The sequence below is a fragment of the Gossypium raimondii genome, chromosome 8, assembly GCF_025698545.1.
Source record: "Gossypium raimondii isolate GPD5lz chromosome 8, ASM2569854v1, whole genome shotgun sequence".
In the NCBI taxonomy this organism is placed as follows: Eukaryota; Viridiplantae; Streptophyta; class Magnoliopsida; order Malvales; family Malvaceae; genus Gossypium; species Gossypium raimondii.
Window position 1 is genome coordinate 2,885,488 of NC_068572.1, and position 20,236 is coordinate 2,905,723.

General features: G+C 32.2%; 2 protein-coding genes across 3 annotated transcripts; both read left to right on the plus strand.

The window, feature by feature from the left end:
- Window positions 1-1,375: 1,375 nt before the first annotated feature.
- Window positions 1,376-7,841, plus strand: LOC105790273 (protein N-terminal asparagine amidohydrolase). Of its 2 annotated transcripts, none has more exons than XM_012617781.2 (9): window positions 1,376-1,659; window positions 1,868-2,056; window positions 3,151-3,215; window positions 3,303-3,402; window positions 3,506-3,544; window positions 3,647-3,832; window positions 5,415-5,593; window positions 5,949-6,068; window positions 7,369-7,841. In XM_012617781.2, exons 1-9 carry the CDS (start codon window positions 1,588-1,590, stop codon window positions 7,487-7,489), a joined length of 1,071 nt encoding a protein of 356 aa, XP_012473235.1. In that variant the 5' UTR covers window positions 1,376-1,587; the 3' UTR covers window positions 7,490-7,841. The 2 variants fall into 2 exon arrangements, with proteins under 2 accessions (XP_012473235.1, XP_052490081.1); XM_052634121.1 differs by having other exon boundaries at window positions 7,243-7,377.
- Window positions 7,842-13,225: 5,384 nt separating this feature from the next.
- On the plus strand, window positions 13,226-17,625 carry LOC105790274 (sister chromatid cohesion 1 protein 3). The gene is made up of 12 exons (XM_012617782.2): window positions 13,226-13,500; window positions 14,417-14,678; window positions 14,789-14,885; window positions 14,993-15,030; window positions 15,116-15,492; window positions 15,589-15,697; window positions 15,782-15,918; window positions 15,992-16,500; window positions 16,620-16,659; window positions 16,749-16,794; window positions 16,885-17,020; window positions 17,176-17,625. The coding sequence occupies exons 1-12, from the start codon at window positions 13,377-13,379 to the stop codon at window positions 17,287-17,289; spliced, it is 1,989 nt and encodes a 662-aa protein (XP_012473236.1). The 5' UTR covers window positions 13,226-13,376; the 3' UTR covers window positions 17,290-17,625.
- The last annotated feature ends 2,611 nt before the right edge of the window (window positions 17,626-20,236 follow it).

The following is a 20,236-nucleotide window of genomic DNA, read 5'->3' on the forward strand; positions in this document are numbered from 1 at the left end:
ACCAAATTCGGTAGCTTATCGATTTGCGAAGGATTGGCAAGAAAATAACGACTTGGCTAGGGCTTGTTCACACAAGGCAAATAAACGCAATAAGAAGTGGGTCGATCAGAATCGAAGAGATGTGCAATTTCAAATGGGTGTCTCAGTCATTACCAAATAACATTTGATTTTGCGATATACGGGCTTACACAAAGGGCTCGTGCGAATGTATGATGGGTTGTTTAAAGTTGTGAAGAGAGTGGGCAAGGTGGCCTACAAGCTTAAGTTACCTTCAAAACTTAAAGTCCACCCAGTGTTCTTTGTAAGTATGCTTAAGCCATTTCATAAGGACCAAGAATATCCGAATCGGGACAAGTTTGAAAGAGCGCCAATGGGGTTAAAGGTCTCTTATGACCGTGACGTTGAAACCATTGAGACAGATCGTGTGATTAGACGAAAGTACCATCGACCACGTCATGAATACTTAGTTCGATGGAATGAACTTCCTGATAGTGAAGCAAGTTGGGAACCTGCTGAGGTATTGTGGCAGTTTCAAGGAAAGATTAACCAGTTCCATGAGGAGGATGCGACGAAGGCGTCACTAAAACAAGTGGGGGAGAATGTCATGGGTTGCGCATGAGATATCGCAACCATGACGAACTCGTACGATCCATCGCATTCAAGGGAAGTCATTTGGCCAAATTGGACTGGTCCATTGCCTGGAGAAATTAAAAGCCCATCTCTGGAGCTTGGCAAATAAGGAAAATGATATTCTAAAGATATGCTTGGCAAATATGGAATGTGATCTTTTGAGATATGTGATCCTAGATATTAAATGTAATCTTTAGAAGATACGATTATGTAATCTTAGAGATTTGATATTTTGATAGCTTTTAATTGTAGCCATTGATGTATTTTGATTTAAACCGTTGATTTTGGAGAGCTTCAGCTATAAATAGAGGACTCTCTGCTCATTGTACATTGTTCAGTTGTTAATAGAATTTTGAGAGTATTCACTCAAACTTTTCTCTCAAGCTTTCTTACTTTTCTGTTGCTTTTGTTCATCTTTCAAGTTCGTTCTTCTGCTATTCTTCGTGGTTGCCTTAAAGGAAATTCTGTTGAATCCATAATTGTTGTGAGTTAGGCTGACTTAGGCGTTTTTGAGCAAAGAAACTGCCTAAGGCCCCACGAATCGCGTGAGAAAACTCTAAGTCCGTGACATAAGGACTTGGTTGATACAATATTAATACTTTTAATATTCAATTAGAATGTTTTGAAGTTTAAGGACTAATTTAAAACCTATGCTATAGTTTGAGAATGCTTAATGGTATTAACCCAAAATAAAAAGTAAAAATACCCGTCACATGTACGCAATGTTTTAAAATTTAATTGAAAATAAAGAACTTACAGAGTACGCTGAGAGACTAGGAGAGGGAGAATTTCGATTTGAAAAACTTGTAATCAAAGATCAAATTGTTTCGTTTCGAGATCAAATACAAAATCTGGAAAACTTTTTTTTTTAAATCAATTTGGGTTCAGGTGCTCAAGACAGTGAAGGGTTTTAGTTTTGACTTTTGAGTTGAAAATTATCATCAATTCATCATCATCATGATTTTTGTGGATGGACTTCCCTTCTCTCTCAACTCTTCTTCATCATCATCATCATCGTCCAAGTCTCAGGTATTTTCCTTTCAAATTACCCAAATTCAAATTTACAGAGATCTGTTCAAAAGTATTGTGTGCGCGCGCGCGTGTGTTTTCATTTCTTCGCTTTCTTTGTTATTTGCTCAATTTAACACTTTCTGATAATCGATGATGGATTATGTCATATTGAATTCAACCCCACGTTTCTTTCATTTTGATGGGTTTTTTTTTTTTTTGTGAACAGCCATCGGATTTATTAGTGGCATTGATGGAACACCAAGTTTTAGTGTCTGCCACACATTCTTTCAAGTCTATCCAGGAAAGGAAAGTCTCAGCATCCATGGATTCCAAGCTAATAACATCGTCTAACAGCTCTAGATATGTTTACTTATTCCAGAGGGAATACGCTACTGTAGATCCCTCACTTGTCCATGTATGTTTTTCTCTTTTACTTCCTTCCGAATTTCATTTCAAACTTCTTACTTTAATTATATAATGTGAATAACTGAGATACAGACTTTCTTGCCTATGTTGCTCAGACTTTTTATTTTTCTTAAAGTAATATATCCAGCATATATGAAGATATGAACTCTAAAAATCCTCCAAATATATGGAAAATCGTTAAAAAAAAGTCTAATCATGCCCAAGTTCATGTGACATAAATTCCTGCTGCTTCATTGTTGAAGTCACATCTACTTTTATTTTATGAATATCTAATGTCTTAAATGAACATTTTCTATTCTCAACTCATTCCTACAGCTGCGTTTGAATCGAAACATACGCCTCACTGCTGATTTTAATATTACTTGTACATTACTCAACTTCACCGCTATAGTAACTAATCTTACTGTCACTGCTGATTTTAACCTCACCAGTAATCCAGAGGAAGCCTTAATCTATACCTCATTCCAAGTTTTCTTGTTTCTAATTATTTTGCAATATGACATGTAGAAGACAAAAATTCCTAGGTTCTTAGCTCTCAATGTCGTGTTTGGCACAGATGTTAAGCTTCGGTTTTTAGGCAAATTTTTTTCTTGCAGCATTTGGGAGATTAATTATATTTCATGGTGAGTAGAAGCTTACAGACCTAAATGTCATGGGCTGGAAAGGATATCAGTTTTCTTGTATGTTTTAGCTGAGACTTGAAAGTTGAAAGACTAATGCCAATCTCATGCATGTGTATTTTATTTCATTTGATTTTCTGAATACCTTGTGGGATGTTTAATCTTCTTTTAAGACTTGAAAGAGTATTTGGTTATTATCTTTCATTTTCTTACATTGCATGGATCAATGCTTCCCTTCATCGAATCCTCAACCGAAGATAACCTTTTCATCATCTTTTTGTAGACTTTGTCTCGAATGGTGCTTACTCATTGTATATTTATATGCCTTCTTCATGTGTTTTGCCTTGTTTTTTGAACATCTTTTTTACCATAAATATTCTGCCTTGTTTCACCCCAGTCTCTTTTTCTCGATTCAATAGCTCTATTGATTGCCTTCACCTTATTTCATTTCTTGCATGGAAAGTATGTCGGCACTGATGAAGCCACAACCTGCGTGGGTGTTGTCATTCGGAACCGAAAAAACGGGATGTAAGAATTTGCTGTAGAGATTCAGAATTGCTTGATTGCTTTTTTCTTTACCAGACATGTAATTCTCATTTCGTGTTTTTCATTCAGGACATCCGTTTCCCATATGGATTCTCCAAAAATTGTAGATATTGGCTTCTACCAGATGTTGGCACTAGTTGTTGATCACAATTTAGATGCTGGTTTGGATGTAATCTTAATTATATTTCCCTTTTGTTGATTCATTGGTGATTTATCATAATCGAAACATGATACTGGTTCTCAAATTAAAGCTTTTGAATGTTAAAATGCAGGTGCATTTAGTCGGTGCTTTCGAAGATGTTTCACCTAATGTATGGTCCTTGATCTTCTCATTTGTTGTTGATTTTAACAGAGTTGTAGTTACCTGCTCGGAAAAAGAATGATTAAGTTGAATCTTTTGACCTGTTATACAGCATGCTAGCGGCCGAAGTATATCACAGGGGAAACGAGATGGTTATTCCATTCCTTTATGCAGAAAAATAGTGGAAACCATGCAGAAGAGGCCGGAAAAATTTCATGTAAAGACTCTCTGTGTTCTTCGACATAACACGAAATACGATTCTCAAGGAAATGCGCTTCCCATTTTCAATGGACTCCTGGTAAGTTCAAGCTTTCACAATTCCTTTATCTAAAATGGAAAATGGAAGTTAAGGGCTTAGTGAAGCATTCTATCCCATTTTTAGTGGTTCATGACAAAAGAAATTTGTTTAAATTCGCAATGACGAAAACAGAAAAACAAAAGAGGATGGTTCTTAAAGTCTGATGGCTAGATGCTGTATTTCAGATTACGAGTTTATGTCACTTTTGCTGTTTGAAACTTTTTTATAAATACAAGGGTTAAATCACTTTTTGAGGCTTGAACTTGGTAACTATTCCCACGTTAAGGCCTGAACAATTTTTTGTTCAAGTTAAGCCTTAAACTTGAAAATTGTTCTAATATTGCAACTTCAACTTTTTTAAAAATCTAAGTTAGTACTTGATATTTCCTTGAAAAACTTAAAGTTCAGGCCTCAACGTGAGAACAATTGCAAAGTTCAGGCCCCAATATGAGAACAAGTACCAAGTTTAGGAACTAACTTGGACAAAGAAAAATTTAAGTTCCAATGTGAGAACAATTGTCAAGTTCAGGGCTTAACTTGGACTAAGGCTGAGCAAATAAATCAATAAAACCAAAAAATGATCCGAACCGATTTGTAATGTTTGGTTGGGTTTTGGGTTGATATTATCACCCAAACTGTACAATAGGTTCAGATTCAGTTTTTCCACATAAAACCCATTTTATCCAAATAAAAACGAATGAAAAAAATATATGTATAAAGCAATACTTCTAATAGAATAATAAATTCATCATTTTAATGTATATATGGACTAATTTATTTAACCCGATTATTATTTTTATTAAAATTAGATATGATCATAAAAAGTTTTAAGTTATGTAAATATTTTACAAAAGATTATGAAAGTGTAGTTTTATCGGAGTAAGTGAATATTTCTTAAATATAATAATCATAATTATATGCATAATTTTAATTTTAGAAAAATAGTTTATTAAACTTTATAATATTTTATTTATAAAAGAAATAATTATTCATAAGTTGTCTATTGTATATATATTTGATAGTTATAAATTTAATTAATTATATGACATACTGTAATGAGTCAATTATAACTAATCAAAGCTAGCAACTAATTAAATTAATTAACGGAAATGACACAATAAAACATTAGTTATATAAATGATTTATGTATTAGCTTTCCTTTTAACAACTTTAAATGATTTATCAATATAATAGCTTAACTTAAAATGATTTTTTAAATAGTCTTATGATGATTATGATATTAATTTAATTATTTAACTCACTTTATAAATGTAAAATTGAATTTAGAGCAGGTATTGTATTAGATTTTTTGAGCGTAAAACAAAGTGATATATTTTTTTTTACAAAGTCCAAATATTCTAAAAATCGCCGAACCAAATCGAACCGAACTGCAATTATCGGTTTTGGTTATTTCAGTTCTTATTCCATATGATTTCAGTTTCAAAGGTTAAAAACTGAATGGAGCAGTTCGGTTCAATTTTTGTCCAGAAACCGAATCCTGTAAAAAAAAAGTTCAATCCTCAATGCGAGAATAGCTGCAAACTTCAAGCTCCAATAGTTGTTTTCCTTTACATGTTTTCAGGTGGAAACTTCTTCAGGAACCCTCATCCCTGCCAGCTTTGATAAAACTTCACGATGCCCGGATGAAATTGTTCGGAGGCTTCGAGTCTCTTCTTCGCATGAAGACCCCAGTTGGCAGGGAAAATTACTGGATACTTATGACACTAAAACTGATAGATTCATCATTGCTCCTTGCAGTTGGTATAATGTTATTTAACAACTTATTGTTTCTTCTACTTATGACTATCAATTGTACAAATCATGTTTTTTTACATTATTAGCTAATCTTTTTCCTGTAAAAATAAATAAATATGCTTTTATGCTGAATGAGTCTTAGCTCGATTGGCATGAGTATTGTTGCCAATGCAGGAATATGTGGGTTCGAGTGCACTGAAGCATATTATCTTCCTATTTATGAATTGAAGAAGGGCTATGGGTAGTTCTAGGCATTGTGTCAGAAAGAATAAATATGATCAGAAGTTATAGTTCAAAAAATAAATATGCTTTTATGAACTCGGATTTGTTAATTTTATTTTTGTTTTTGTTGTTGACATAGGACCAAACGCCTCGTACAAATTGTTTTGTCACTTCAAAGCCTTTCTGATTCAGAAATACTTGCTTCATGCTCTACTTCACCTCTTGCTGAGGGTCCAGAGTTTGTGGATAATGAGAGAAGGTCAGCACATCTCTAAAGGCAAAGTTCATGTTTATGGTTCTTCACATTCACACACACGCACACACCCGCATGCATACATACATACATATAATCATATTGTTATACATTTGCACTTGCCTTGGTTAGTATCTAAATTTGACTGTCGGATGTTAAGCAATTAAGAGGTTAAGCTAGCACTCATCTAGTTCAGAATTAAGTGATTTTGCATTTTGGCTTCCAAGTGACTTGGAACAATTTATGACAATCTCTCAATAATAAGAAAAAATTGGTTAAATACCACTATTAGTCCCTGTATTTTTTCAAAAGTTATGGATTTAACCCTTGTACTTTAATTTGATCATTTTTAGTTCCTGCACTTTTAAAATTTAAAATTTTTGTCCTCACCAAACGATAATTGTTAAATTCATTAAGTTAAGTTATGCTATTTCTAAAATTTGGTGCGAGTAACATATTATCATGTGTAATGTCATATCAATTTATTATTTCTACATATTACTCACTAAAAATCTAATTTAATCTATATATTATCATATGTAAAGTACAGGGATTAAAATTTTCCAATTTGAGAAGTACAGGGATTAAATCTACATCTTTTGCAAAGTACAAGAACTGATAGCAAAGTTTACCAAAAAAAGGTAAAAAAGGGTGCTCCAAAATTAAAGTGAAAAAAAAGAAAAGAATGTACAGATAGGATAGTAGTAGCATTATGAGGATAGAAGCTTCCAGACATTTGCAAACACTAGAACATATAAAGGGTCTCTAAGTGATATTGCACTTGCATATTAGCTTGATAATTAACTAGAAATGTGGTGCATTGAATTTTTTGGCTCTCCAACTGTATAAAAAAAGTTATCTTAGTCCTTTTATTTTTTGAATTTTTTTTTAACTCTTGAACTGGTATGTTTTGGTCAAATTACCCAAAAATGGGTAGAAAAATTAGCATTTGTTAACTTTACTAACATGGCTTACACGTAGATTGCCATGTAGATAACATGACAGCATTTATTTAATTTTTAAAATTTTAAAAATATTTTTTATAGTTTTTATACTTAACTAATGTTAACTTTTTTATCCAGGCTGATTTGATAATAATAATAATAATAATAACAGAAATTTAAGAGTTAAAAAAGACTTAAAAAATAAATAGAGAGCTAAAATAATTTTTTTTATAAAGTTGGAGGTACAAAAAAGTGATTATGCCTGGAAATTGGTTGCGGCATGGATGGTTTGGCTTGCGTACTGTGTTTTACATTCAAGTCAATGAGTTTATTCTAAGTGAGATACTCGATCTCCGTTAAAGGTTGTGGAACTATCTAATTAAGAATCCAGACTGGAGAACGACTTTTCCGATGAGGCAACCACGAGTGTTTGAGAGGACAGGTGACGGCGGCTGGAAAAGAGCTGGTTTGTCATCACAATGACAAGGAACATACTCAACTCCATTAAAGAGCTTACAAGTTATGCAGTAAGCTTTCTGTTCAATGTTGTATGCATCATTGGGTTAAATACAGGCCACATTTTCCATGAACATGTGGAAAGATGCCCAGATTGCTTGGTTTCTCTCTCTCTCTTTTTTTTGCTTTGATGATAAACCCTGTATTGGTAAGGTAAGTAGCTAATTGAACTATAAATTGTGAAAATAAATGCTGGTGTCATCTTTGTTGGTGGTGCAGGCGTTTTGAATTTGCTCACCCTAAGGATGTGTTTGGAAAGGGTGGAAAAATGCAGGGATGGAAAGAAAATGAAAAAGTGAAATGGAAATCATTTTGAGTACGATAGATAGAAAAGAAAAGTGAATGAGTGAGTGAGGGGAAAGAAAATAAAAATATATTATCAATTTTTGTTCTTCTAAGTAAAAGGTTTTATTTATGGTTCCACTCTTAAATTATATATATTGGCTAAATTAGCCATATATGTCAAAAGAAAATTGTTAATTGGCTCAACAGGTCGGTTTTTTGAAATTTGAAGAGAGTGTTGAAAGTTCGTCCAGCCGAGTGAACTTTCTACTGACATGTTAAGAAAAGTGCGTCCAATTAAAAATATTTTTTGAAAATTTCAAAGAAAAATCGTCCAACTGGATGTGTTTTCCTTTACATGTCAGCAGAAAGCGTGCTTTCACACATTCTCTTCAATTTTATCCAATTTTGTATGCAAACTATTTTTCTATCCATGGATTTAGTATAATTTTCAAATAAGATTAAATCTTAATAAAGTTAAAATTTATTGTTTACTATTTAATAGAGTTAATATTTTCAAAACTTTTATGATTTGTAATTTTTTTATTTAAAATTAAATTACAAATGAAAATATATATAATTTTTAATATAAAATATTTATTTTATTTTATTTTAGCTTTATTTAATTTTTAAAGATATATAAGTTTAATCGGTGAAATTGATAGTATAAAAATTAATTTGATTCAATTTCTTTATTAGAATTGCATTTCAAGGTATTTTCACTCATCATCGTAACATAAAATTGGGTATAAGATTAGAGCGGTTATTTAGTATATTGGTATTGAAAATTTTTAATTTTATAAGCGAGTTTGAGATTTTGTTGCATATCTTGTTTATTTATTTTTAATTTTTAAATATAACTTATAGACACGTGATAAAATTTTAACTTTATTTGTGAAATTAAAATTTCCACCATCAATATACTAAATAATCGAGTATAAAATTTTACAAGTAAACAAAATAGAGTATAAGTCAAGAGTTAACCATACTTGCCCGAAGACAAAGAAAGTGTTATTTTCTTATTGGTCAAGTAACTCAAGTCTATATACTTTTAATAATACATGAATTTAGAAAATAAAAAAATAATTAATAAACTTAAAATTTTTAACTAGTTTACAAAATATAAATAGATTAAATGAAATTTAAAGCTGATATTTTTTTAGCCAAACAAAATTCTTAAATAAAAATCATATTATATTTAAAGGGTTAATTGAACTAGAGTCATCCATTAATTAGTTCTCAACTCATTTAAACAATTATATATATATAACAATAAATATTACTATATTTAGTAATTTTAAATTATGTAAATTAAAAAAAAAACATAAATATTCACTTAAATGGGGAATGGTGAGTGAGCCCTAATCGAGTTTATATAATACTGATAATATAAAGGTTAAATTATGCCATTAGTCCTTGCATTTTGAAAAAGTTGTGAATTTAGTCTCTATATTTTAATTTGATCAAGTTTAGTCTATGTACAGTTAGAATTGATCAATTTTAGTCCAAGCCTAAATAGTAATGCTTAAATCTAGACATGTCCATGGGCCGGGCGGCCAGGCTCGGCCCGACAGCCCGCCCGAAATATGGGAGGGTTCGGGTAAAAATATAGGGCCGAAATATGGGCTTGGGCAAAAAATGAGGCCTGTTTAGAAAACGGGTCGGGCCTCGGGCAAAATTTTTCTGGCCCGGCCCGAAAATATATTAAATATAATTTTTTATTTTTAAAATATAATAGTTATAGTTTTATATTGAGTTTTAAGTTTTAACTTCTGTTTCCTTTACTTTCACTTCCCCCGACAAAGGCTTCCAAAATCCCTAACCTGTGCCTTCCTCCCTTTTTTTTCCCATTTCAAAATCAAGTCGTAAACTTGATAGCAATTGACAGGATAGCAATTGAAAGTGATAACATTGGTAAATCCTGCACATGTAATATTGGTTGGTTTTAAGATAAAAAAAATGTAAACTTATTTGTTTACAAAAATATTTGATAATACAAAAATGTAAACTAATCAAATGTTAGATTTTGTTACAACAATTAATACAATTAATAATTTGATAATTTTACTAATCAAATGTTAGATTTTGTTACAACAATTAATACAATTAACAATTAAAAAATTGATAATTTTACTAACAATTAGTTTTAATTTTATCAAAAAAAGTAATTTTAATTAAAAACGGGTCGGGCCGGGCTCGGGTCACATATTTTTCCCGGGTTGGGCCTGGACAAAATCTCATGCCCATATTTCGGGTCGGGCCGGGCCCGGGCCTAGGAAGCGGGCTAAACTTTTTTTCTGGGCCCGGCCCGAACCGGCCCATGGACAGGTCTACTTAAATCTGTTAGGCTAAGTTTAATTACTAGTCTTGTACTATGCGTATAATTGTAAACTTAGTCCATATTCTCTAATCGGATCATTTTAAACCCTACTTTTTAAATTTGGAATTTCAATATTGACGTAAACATGGGCATAGCTATGAGGGCTGGCAGGGGCCCTGACCCCTCTAAATGGAAAATTTTTCATTTTAGCCCTCCTAAAAATAATAAAAATTGGATTTAATAATTCAAAAATTATAAAGATATAGGCTATTAAAATGATTAAATTATATTTTTATTATTGTAACAGTTGCAATTTGATTTCGGTCCCCCCTAAAAAAATTTTCTAGCTTCGCCCCTGGACACAAATGATAGTCGTTAATCCATTAACTGAATTTTCAACGAGTAATATGTGAAAACAACAAACTGATATTGTAACACCCCTAACTCGTATCCTTCTCCAGAATAGGATTATAGAGCATTACCGGAGTTTACAATTTAATTTTTAGACATTTCATTTCATCAAGCATTCATATTTATAACCAATCAAAATCAAAACATTTATGAGCTAACATTAACCAATTTAACTTATACAAGTCATTATAACCAGAATCAAATCATCCAAAATTTCCAATAGAACCAATGGATAATGTGATATATCTCCAACAAGCTTCCAACCCAATCGAGCTTCGATAATCATTTCAAAACATCTAATAATTATACATATTAATTATACGAATAATAATTCATTACCAAATAGCATATATATAATATTCAATACCAAATAGCATTCACTTCAATTAAAATTATACAAAATATAGTTCATACGAACTTACTGTGCCTAATTGCGTAAATACCAAAATTTAGAGACATTTTAAAATTTTCTATCTTTCTCAATTTCCACCCAATCTTGATCTAAATTAATATTTCATTAAATTTACTAATTTAGATAATAAAACAATTCATTTCATACAAGTCACTTTTTGACATTTTTACATATTTACCCTTAAAGTTTCACATTTGTTCTATTTAGTCCCTGAACCTAAAACATGTAAATTGGTCATTTTAATGAAAACTCATGCTAGTTGAATAATCATCTATTTTCCTCTCCTCCTCTTCATTCCACATCCTTAATGTATATAACATGTTTATATGTAACATTATCTATAATTTCACCATTTATTTATATATTCATTCAAAGTTGTCCACTTGAGTCATAGTCACTAAATTATTTATATCTTGAGCTAAAGAACTTAAAAATTTCAGAATTTTTGGTTTAGCCAATAAGTACAATTTATTCTTTAAAGTCATCATTGTTCTGCTGTCTGACAATTCCGACCCTTCTTCACTAAAAAGTAATTATCCCCTCGTACAGAATTTGAATGATGTTACCGTTTGTTTCTATTGAAAATAGACTCATTAATGATTTAAAAATATAAATTTAAGCCTCAAATTATTTTTCTCAAATTTTTGATGATTTTCCAAAGTCAGAACAGGGGAACCCAAATTCATTCTGACATTGTCTCACAAAATTTTTTATATCTCATGATTTACAATTCCATTACTTAAAATGTTTCTTCTATAAGAAACTAGACTCAATAAGCTTCAATTCAATAATTTTTTCATCCTCTAATTCAATTTCCACAATTTATGGTGATTTTTCAAAGTTAACCTACTGCTGTTGTCTAAAACTATTTTAGTGCAATATATTGGTTACTAAGTTTATAACTCCTTATTCCCTTTCTCTATAATATTTTCCATCACTTTTACTTATTTTCCTTCACTAATATATCAATAACATAAGAATTTATATAAGAAAACTCTACTATAACATCATTTCTATACTTTTTCAATAATATCAAACTTAAAAACATATTGAAATCTTGATGTTTTTACCTTGCCCTATTGGTTTCAATATTTAACTTGATTTTCTCTCTCCTCCAGCTTCTAGTTATTGAATCTAACTTGATATTTTAGCTCCTCATAGTCTCCTTGTTATCTTTCTCTCTTGAGGGATATGGAAATTCTTTTGATTTGTAGGTGAAAATGATAAATTTTTGGTAAAAGGACCAAATTGTAAAGAAAGCAAAATTTTCTTTATTCTCTTCCCTTCCAATATGAAATGCATGGAAAGATGGTGGAATGGTGGCTTTTCATCTTTCTTTCCACATATTTATATATACTAAATAAATTAATAATAAAATAATAAAATATCATTTAAAAATCAAATTAAAATATTAATAAACTAATATTTAATTAATTAATTAATCTAAAATATCACCAAAATCATCATTGCCTTCTAGATTTCTCTCTCTTCTAATTGACCATTTTGCCCTTTATATTCTTTGAAAATTCCATCATTGAGTCATCACTTAAATTGGTAAAATTGTGATTTAGTCCCTTAAATTTCTTCACCTTTTCAATTTGGTTCTAATTCATCCATTTTCCTCGGTTTCTAGATTATTCAACCCTTAAATATTTGCACTATAGGTCCTTCAACTTTTCACATTTACACTTTAACCCCTTAAATTTTGAGTATTTACTCTTAGGCCATAAAAATTTTCTTACTTTTGCGATTTAATCCTTTCTTGATTTAATATGTCATAATATACTTCTCAATGTTGACATAACTCAAAATTATCCTTTTATCGCTTTATTTCCTTATTGTACTATATTAGGAATATTATCTTACTTTCTTCTGTAGTAATTTTTTTTGGGTATTACAGACATGGCGTTACACATATGATAATATGTTCATAGCATCAGATTTTAGAAATAGCAAACTGAATTTAATGAATTTAACTATTATCATTTGATGATAACTGAAATTTAAAATTCAAGAAGTACAAGGATTAAAAATGATCAAATTAAAGTACAAGGACTAAACCCACACCTACCATAAAGTACAATGACTAACAGCAGAATTTAACCCAATACAAAATAGGTCCGGTTCCGGACGGCGGACGGTCAAAAATTCAGTGGCAACACCGTAAATATTGATGAAAGCCAAGTCCGTTTTCCGTAATAAATAACACATTTTTGTAGAAAATCTTTAAATTGGCGCTTAATCTCCTCATGTTCCCGCGCTCACATTTTCCCTCCCTGTTTTTAGCCTTTAACACAGTTCTGAGTTTTAAACTGTTTTTAAGCTCCGACCCGAAAGTTTCTTCCTTTTCGATTGTCTCTCTCTTCTCAAACACACTCTAATCTCTGAACGAACAGAATAGTTAATCAAAGTGGAAAAAAAATCGAAAGATGTTTTATTCCCATACGTTTTTGTCTCGTAAGGCGCCGCTTGGTACTGTGTGGACCGCCGCTCATCTCCAGCACCGCCTCAAGAAGTCTCATTACGCCTCCATCGATATCCTCTCCACCGTCGGTCCGTCTTCCTCAAGAACCCTAAATTCCACCTTTTTTTTTATTGCCAATGCTAATGCTAATGCTAATGCTAAGTGCCAGGGTTTTGCCCAATTTCTTTCTTTTTTTTTTCATTGCTACCTATTAGTTCTTATTTTTCATTAACATTTTTTAAGAGATTATAAAAGACATTGGATCAATAAAAGTCCATTTGTATCTCTTTTTGCTTTGCAAATTTGAATAGTTCAACCTTTAATGAAAATCTCTAAGCTTTGCTTGGAACTGAATTGAGAAAAAAAATTGCCTTTTAGCATCTATATGCGTGTTAATATCCCTTGCCATCGCTATTATTAAATGCTATCACGTTTGGGTTTGGCCCCATTTTTGCTTTGCGGTTTTGAATGGTTCAACCATTGATGAAAAGTTACAAGCTTTGCTTTGAACTGAACTGAGAAAAAAAAACCCTTTAGCTTTTATTTTCTTTAATCATTATACATGTTAATCTGCTGTGCTTGCTAATGCCAAGTGCTATCACATTTGGGTTTGGCCCCATTCTTTTAAAACAAAGCCTTAGTGTGTTGTATATTTCGTTTTGCAATTGAGTATTTCAACCATTAACGACAATTTATAAGTTTGCTTGGTACTGAATTGAGAAATGAAATCACTTTAGCATCTATTCTCTTTAATCATCATGCGTGTTAATCTGCATGTAATTGTGATATGTGGATCTTTCTCCTACTATGTGCGAATGTCATATGTGAGTTTTGTCTAGTTTTTTTTTTGGATTAGCTCAGCTTTTGTTTGATTTTTCATTTGCTGTGCATTGTATTAGTTTGACTCTACGATGTGGACATATATTTGTATTTGTAATTATATTTTGTATTAATGAAACTTTGAAAAAAATGCCGTTAAATAACCCGGTTTTCCTCTAAATGCAGATCACATTATGTTCCCTGAAGTTCCCATTGCATTAAGAATGTCAGCCCATTTGCTTTTAGGCATTTCTCGTATATACTCTAAGAAAGTTGATTATCTTTTTCATGATTGCAATATCATCCTTATTGGTTTAAGCAAGGTGTTTGCTACAACACAAGTTAATTTGCCTGAGGATGCAAGACAAGCACCAGTTCAAGCAATCACTTTGCCAGAAACTTTGGATTTGGATGCCATGGATTTGGATGTTGATGTGTATACTGAAGAGTAAGACTTTCTGGATAAATTAATTTTTTTTTTTTATATTTTTTGTGTGATATCTAGATATCAAGTAATGCGATGAAATGTGCAACTTTGTTTTTTTTTTTCATTTTCAGTGCTTCAGATAATCATCTCAAGAGTCCTGAAGATATAACACTGACAGATCAAATTCCTGTAGAGAGGGATGCTTATGTTGCTATAACTTTTGATGATGTAAGTCCTTTTCGTTTCCTTTAGCAAATTGAAGTTTAGGGTTCATTTATCAATTGTTTTAAACTGCTGGGATTACATTTTTGCTATCAAAAACATATATTCTGCAGGATATCATGATGGATGATGCATTACCTCAGATGGATGAGTAAGCCCCATAATTTCATCGATATTCTTAAAGGCCAATCCTTGTTTCACATTTATGATTTGTTTTTTCTTTTTCACAACTATAGCAACCTTCATGAACCTCCAGAGAGTGGCCATGAAGGTTTTGAAGATCTTGGTCCAGACAATCAAGAACAAGTGCCTAGTGTTCAGTATGCAGGTCCAAGTAATCAAACACAAGTACTTGAGTCTGTTAGCAATGAAGGTTCTCAAGATCTTCCGGAAATTGAAATGATGCGTGATGCTTCTCATGATTTTTCCACCCAAAAGCTCCCCTCAATGTGTCCGGATGACAAAAACACAGACGCTTTGGAGCAAGCCTTGGACGAGAAGGAAATATGTTCTCCTAGTTTGCACTTATTAGCTTCCGGAGAGCTGTCTTTGCCTTTTCAGCAGCACTCAAACCCACCTACTTCTGCTTCGAATGGGCCTCCGGAGGCTTTTGGTGGGTGAACTGTGTGAAATGATGCCTAAAACTATTGTCTTTTTCAATTTTAAGTAAAATGGAACTGAACTGATTGTAGTTTTTATTTTGTCTCAGTGCATGAATCACCTGAACTGGTCATTCCACCATCTCCACCACCTCCGCAGCCAAGGCAGAGACGAAAAACACGGCAGAAGTTTGACGAGAAATTGGTGTTACCAAATAGGTATTAGCTCGTTTGTTATTTATATAGTCTTTCTCTCCTTTTGTCCTTCTTTGTTACTGATTATTGATATGTATGTATGCAAAGATTTATGAAGAGGGCACTTGAAGATTGTAGTGATCTGGTAAGGAAGAAAAAGAAAATCCCTTGCTCTGCTTTTGGCGTATGGAAGTCAAATAATGATCGAAAAATGGACCAGGTTTTTAATGAGCCTTCATTAACCGGTACGTTCTGCTTGGTTCTAAATTTAAAATCAAAAGATAGGTTCTTAGAAAGTTGGTACTTGTACACTGGCAGGGCTGAGTGAAGGTATATGTAATATGTTCAAAAGAGATGGTATCTCTATAAAATCCCAGTTGGTGGTGCCAGAGGAAATTGTCCCCGAACCTATGGTACCACAGTCCACTGTTCCTACAACTGAAGCCAGCTCCGAGCTTAGGGTTGGGCCTGCTACACCAGATCCTAGAGCTGGATTGTCTCCGGGTTCAGCACCTGGAATGGATATGGAAGTTGAACGTCTTCGGCATATCGAAGGCAATGCTGCCGACAATGTTTTCCCTGAATTTGAGTCTTTCCCAGCTGGATCCATGCCTTCTCCATTCAGAAGGGAGGATACTCCTTTCTCAGCTCGCAGTTTAGAATCAGAGTTGGCACCTACAGCGGGAACTGCTAGCACAACAAACTTTGCAGCATCAACTGCAACTCGTTGGTCTGACATCGATACACCTAGGACATTTATGGAAGAGCAATCTTGTCTAGGAAACTCCGGGTTTTCAACCATTCCCGAATTTGAGACTTCTGAAACAGTATGTCTTTTGCCCGAATGTTTAATTGATGTCTCCTATTTTTTAATAGTTTTCCATTTTAGTCCATTTTGGCGCGCCTTGATGGTGTCTTGCCTTAAAACATAAGAATTGTATTGCAGGATCTTTATTTTCTGGAAGAAGATGCTAATACACCGACAGGTAAGTTGAGTACACCTTAAGTTTCTATGTATACAGTCTTGTCTTAATTATCTCTTTCATATCCATATTCTCTTTGCATTCTACTGCAGAATCGGCAGCAAGCCAAGGGGTTGGTTCCTTATCTGCGAGAACAAGGTAACTTATTTTTATTAGACCACTCACAAGATTCAACTTTTTTTCTTAGAAACAAAGAAACCAACATCGATTGTTTTGATGCATTTGCAGGGCAGTGGCTAAATACTTGAATAGTCATTCCCCTATTACCCCAATCCCAGAAGATGGTCGTATAGATCTTAGTTTAAACAAGATTTTGGAAGGAAAAACAAGAAAAATATGTGCTCGAATGTTCTTCGAGACTGTGGTAAGTTTCTAAGGTATTTCAATGTAGGCTTTTAGCTGTATGTAAGTATTTTAGAAGGAAAAACAAGGCAAATATGTGCTCGAATGTTCTTCGAGACATTGGTAAGTTTTTAAGGCATTTCAATGTATGTATTGATTGATTGAGTTTTGTTGCAGGTATTGAAGAGTTATGGAATGATTGATGTACGACAAGAAGAAGCTTATGGTGATATAACACTTCAGTTAAATCCTTCAATGTTATCCAAGGTTGATCCATCCAAATCAGTGTAGCTAAAAATGATGATGATGGCCGAAAATTGGCTATGGGGGTTGGTTGAAAATTTTTGTAGAATATTAGAGAAGAAAAAATTGTCAGAATCTCTAGGATGGATTTAGCGGACTGTTTGAACAGTGTAATTTACAGGAACAAGTTGGGATAATCGTATATACTTTGTTTTCAATACATGGATTAGATTATTTATTTAGAGTGCTCTTGATTTTTGTATGTTTTCGAAAGATATCATAGGCATGTCAGATGGATTTGAAAAAGATATAAGCGAATGTAAAAATTAGTGAATCACTCAATAATATTTATACACTAATGCAATTTCAAAATTGTTATACATATGTTTGTAACTTTTTGTGTAATTAGCCCTGGCTTCTGTTTCTCCCTCTTCACAACCAGCTGCAAGTTCTTCAGAGAAGCTGGGCAAAGCATTGGTTTCCAAATTGTTAAAGTGGCCTCTTGCATTATTAATAGCATTTATGAAGCCAATATCCTCTTCTCTATGACTGCCAACAGCATCAGTTTCCACCACTTTATAACCAGTGATAGCCACTGCTCCATATTATGACCCATCTCTTTAGCACTAGTAGAATCTTCTATAAATTCAGTATTCACCTCCATATTCATACCCATCCTGTTGGCCATTGTAGAATCATCTAAAAGCTTTGGTAGCAATTCAACGCCCGCCTCAGAATTGTAAGATACAGGAGATTCTGACAACTGCACCAAGGGTGGAAGCTCGGTAGAACTTGGTTGAACATTCAATGGAGCCATTGTATAAAACATACCATGATGAGGAAAGCTGGGAGCAGTAGGATTTTCCAGCTTCAAACGCTTCGGCAAAGGTTGCATGGCTTCTGAACTACCATATCTGGGCTGGCCAGAGTCTCCACTACCAGTAAGAAGACCTTTTACATGTTCAAAGTCAGGATGAAATGTATTGACGACAGCATTATACCGAACAGTGTTGCAAATGTGACATCTAGCATCACGACAGCCGTCATAATGGATGCAAGTGAGAAGAATTTGGTGCATCTACAGGCATATCGACAGCAGACAGTCGAATGCAAATAGTCCGCAAAATAAGCCGGAGCATCATTCCCCGAAAATGCCGCTGAATTCTTGTGCTGGATATAAGCAAGTAAAACCTTCCGTTGGATAGCTCGATTCAACCAATTATTAGCATCTGCCTGCGCTTCTTGTAAAGAAAGCGGAGGGAGATAACCATGACTCGCAGCTTGTTCATTTACGGGACAAAATGATTGATTCTGTCCGGCGAAAGGAAATCTAGCATGAGCGACAGATGGGATATGTTTATATTTGTTAATACGTGATAATATACCACTTTTATATTTAATAATTTCAAAAAAATAAGTTTATATTTAATAATTAAAAATGGCCATCATTTCTCATCTAAAAGAGTAATAGAGAGGATCTCAATCCGTAAAAAGAATAAGTTTTTTGTAATGGTAGTGGTCTAATCATTTAAATAATTGATTTTGATTTTAATTAAATTAATTATTTAACAGTCATAAAAATTAAAATCGAGAAAAACAACTTAAATGGTTTCAAACAGTTCATTCAAAATCCGGTTCAAATTTATATGGCCAGTTCATCCTATTACAAGTACATATTACATTTGTAGTATATACAATTTTATTAAAGGAGAAATCTCAAAACTATATATTAACTTTGGTCTAATGTACAATTTTATATAAAAAATTTTGATTTGATCCAATCATAATTCTACGCGAGTGAATATTATAAAAAAATCAGAGATTCATTCATTCATATTATCACAAATTGGTAATTAGATGAATGCAAAAACATCAGAAACCCCAATCAACTTAACGCATAAAAAAAAACTCCCAAAACGTCATTTAGGGTCTCAAATGGCGATGGAGTAAGCAGCGATAAGAAAATGTTGACTCCTCCGCTAAGTAAACCACAAAGGGAGAAAGTTACAAGCAACAAAGAATGAAAACAGAAAATCAAATATGAAAGTAAAGCAGATAACTCAAAATCTCATTATTCAAGTAGAGATCTTCAAATTAAGTTTAGTGTTTCAAAGATTACTTTGTTTAATACGAGGAATTTAACTTATGATTTTATATTGAAATTTGAGGTCATATTTTTCATTTAATATTTATTTATATTATTATTGAAATTATAATTTTTGAATAAATAACATTTATATAATTAAATAATAATGTAAATGTTTTTATCGTTTAATATGTTTATATTTGTTAATATGTGACTAAATAATAATTTTATATTTAATAATTTCAAAAAAAACAAGTTTATATTTAATAATTAAAATGGTCAATCATTTCCCATTTGGTAAAAGAAATCAAGTTTTTGGTAACAGTAGTCGAATCATTTAAATTATTGGTTTCGATTCAATTGATCGGTCCGGTTCTAATTAAATTAATTATTTAAAATTCATAAAAATAGAGAAAATTAATTCAATCGGTTTTAGTCCAACTTAACCGGTTCGAACGGTTCATTCAAAATCTAATTCAAATATATATTGGTCAGTTCATCCCGTTACAAGTATATATTATATTTGTAGTATATAAAATTTTATTAAAGGGATAAATCTCAAAACTATAAATTAACTTTGGTCTAATAAGCAATTTTATACAGAAATTTTGATTTGATCAAATTCTCACAAACTATTAACATAATTACTTACATAACATCATTTTATTTTTACATATTGCATATATAAATAATTAATTTGTTCAATATAAAATAATTTGATGTACTTATTTCTTTAAATATGTATGATTGAATCAAATTAAAGTTTTATGTATACATTTGAACCACAACCAAAGTTTCATGTGTATAATTGCACCAAATTAAAGTTTACGTACCAAATTGCACATTGAACCAAAGCTCGTGTGCAATTTTGAGATTTATCCCTATTTTAAATAGTAATAATTTTAACTT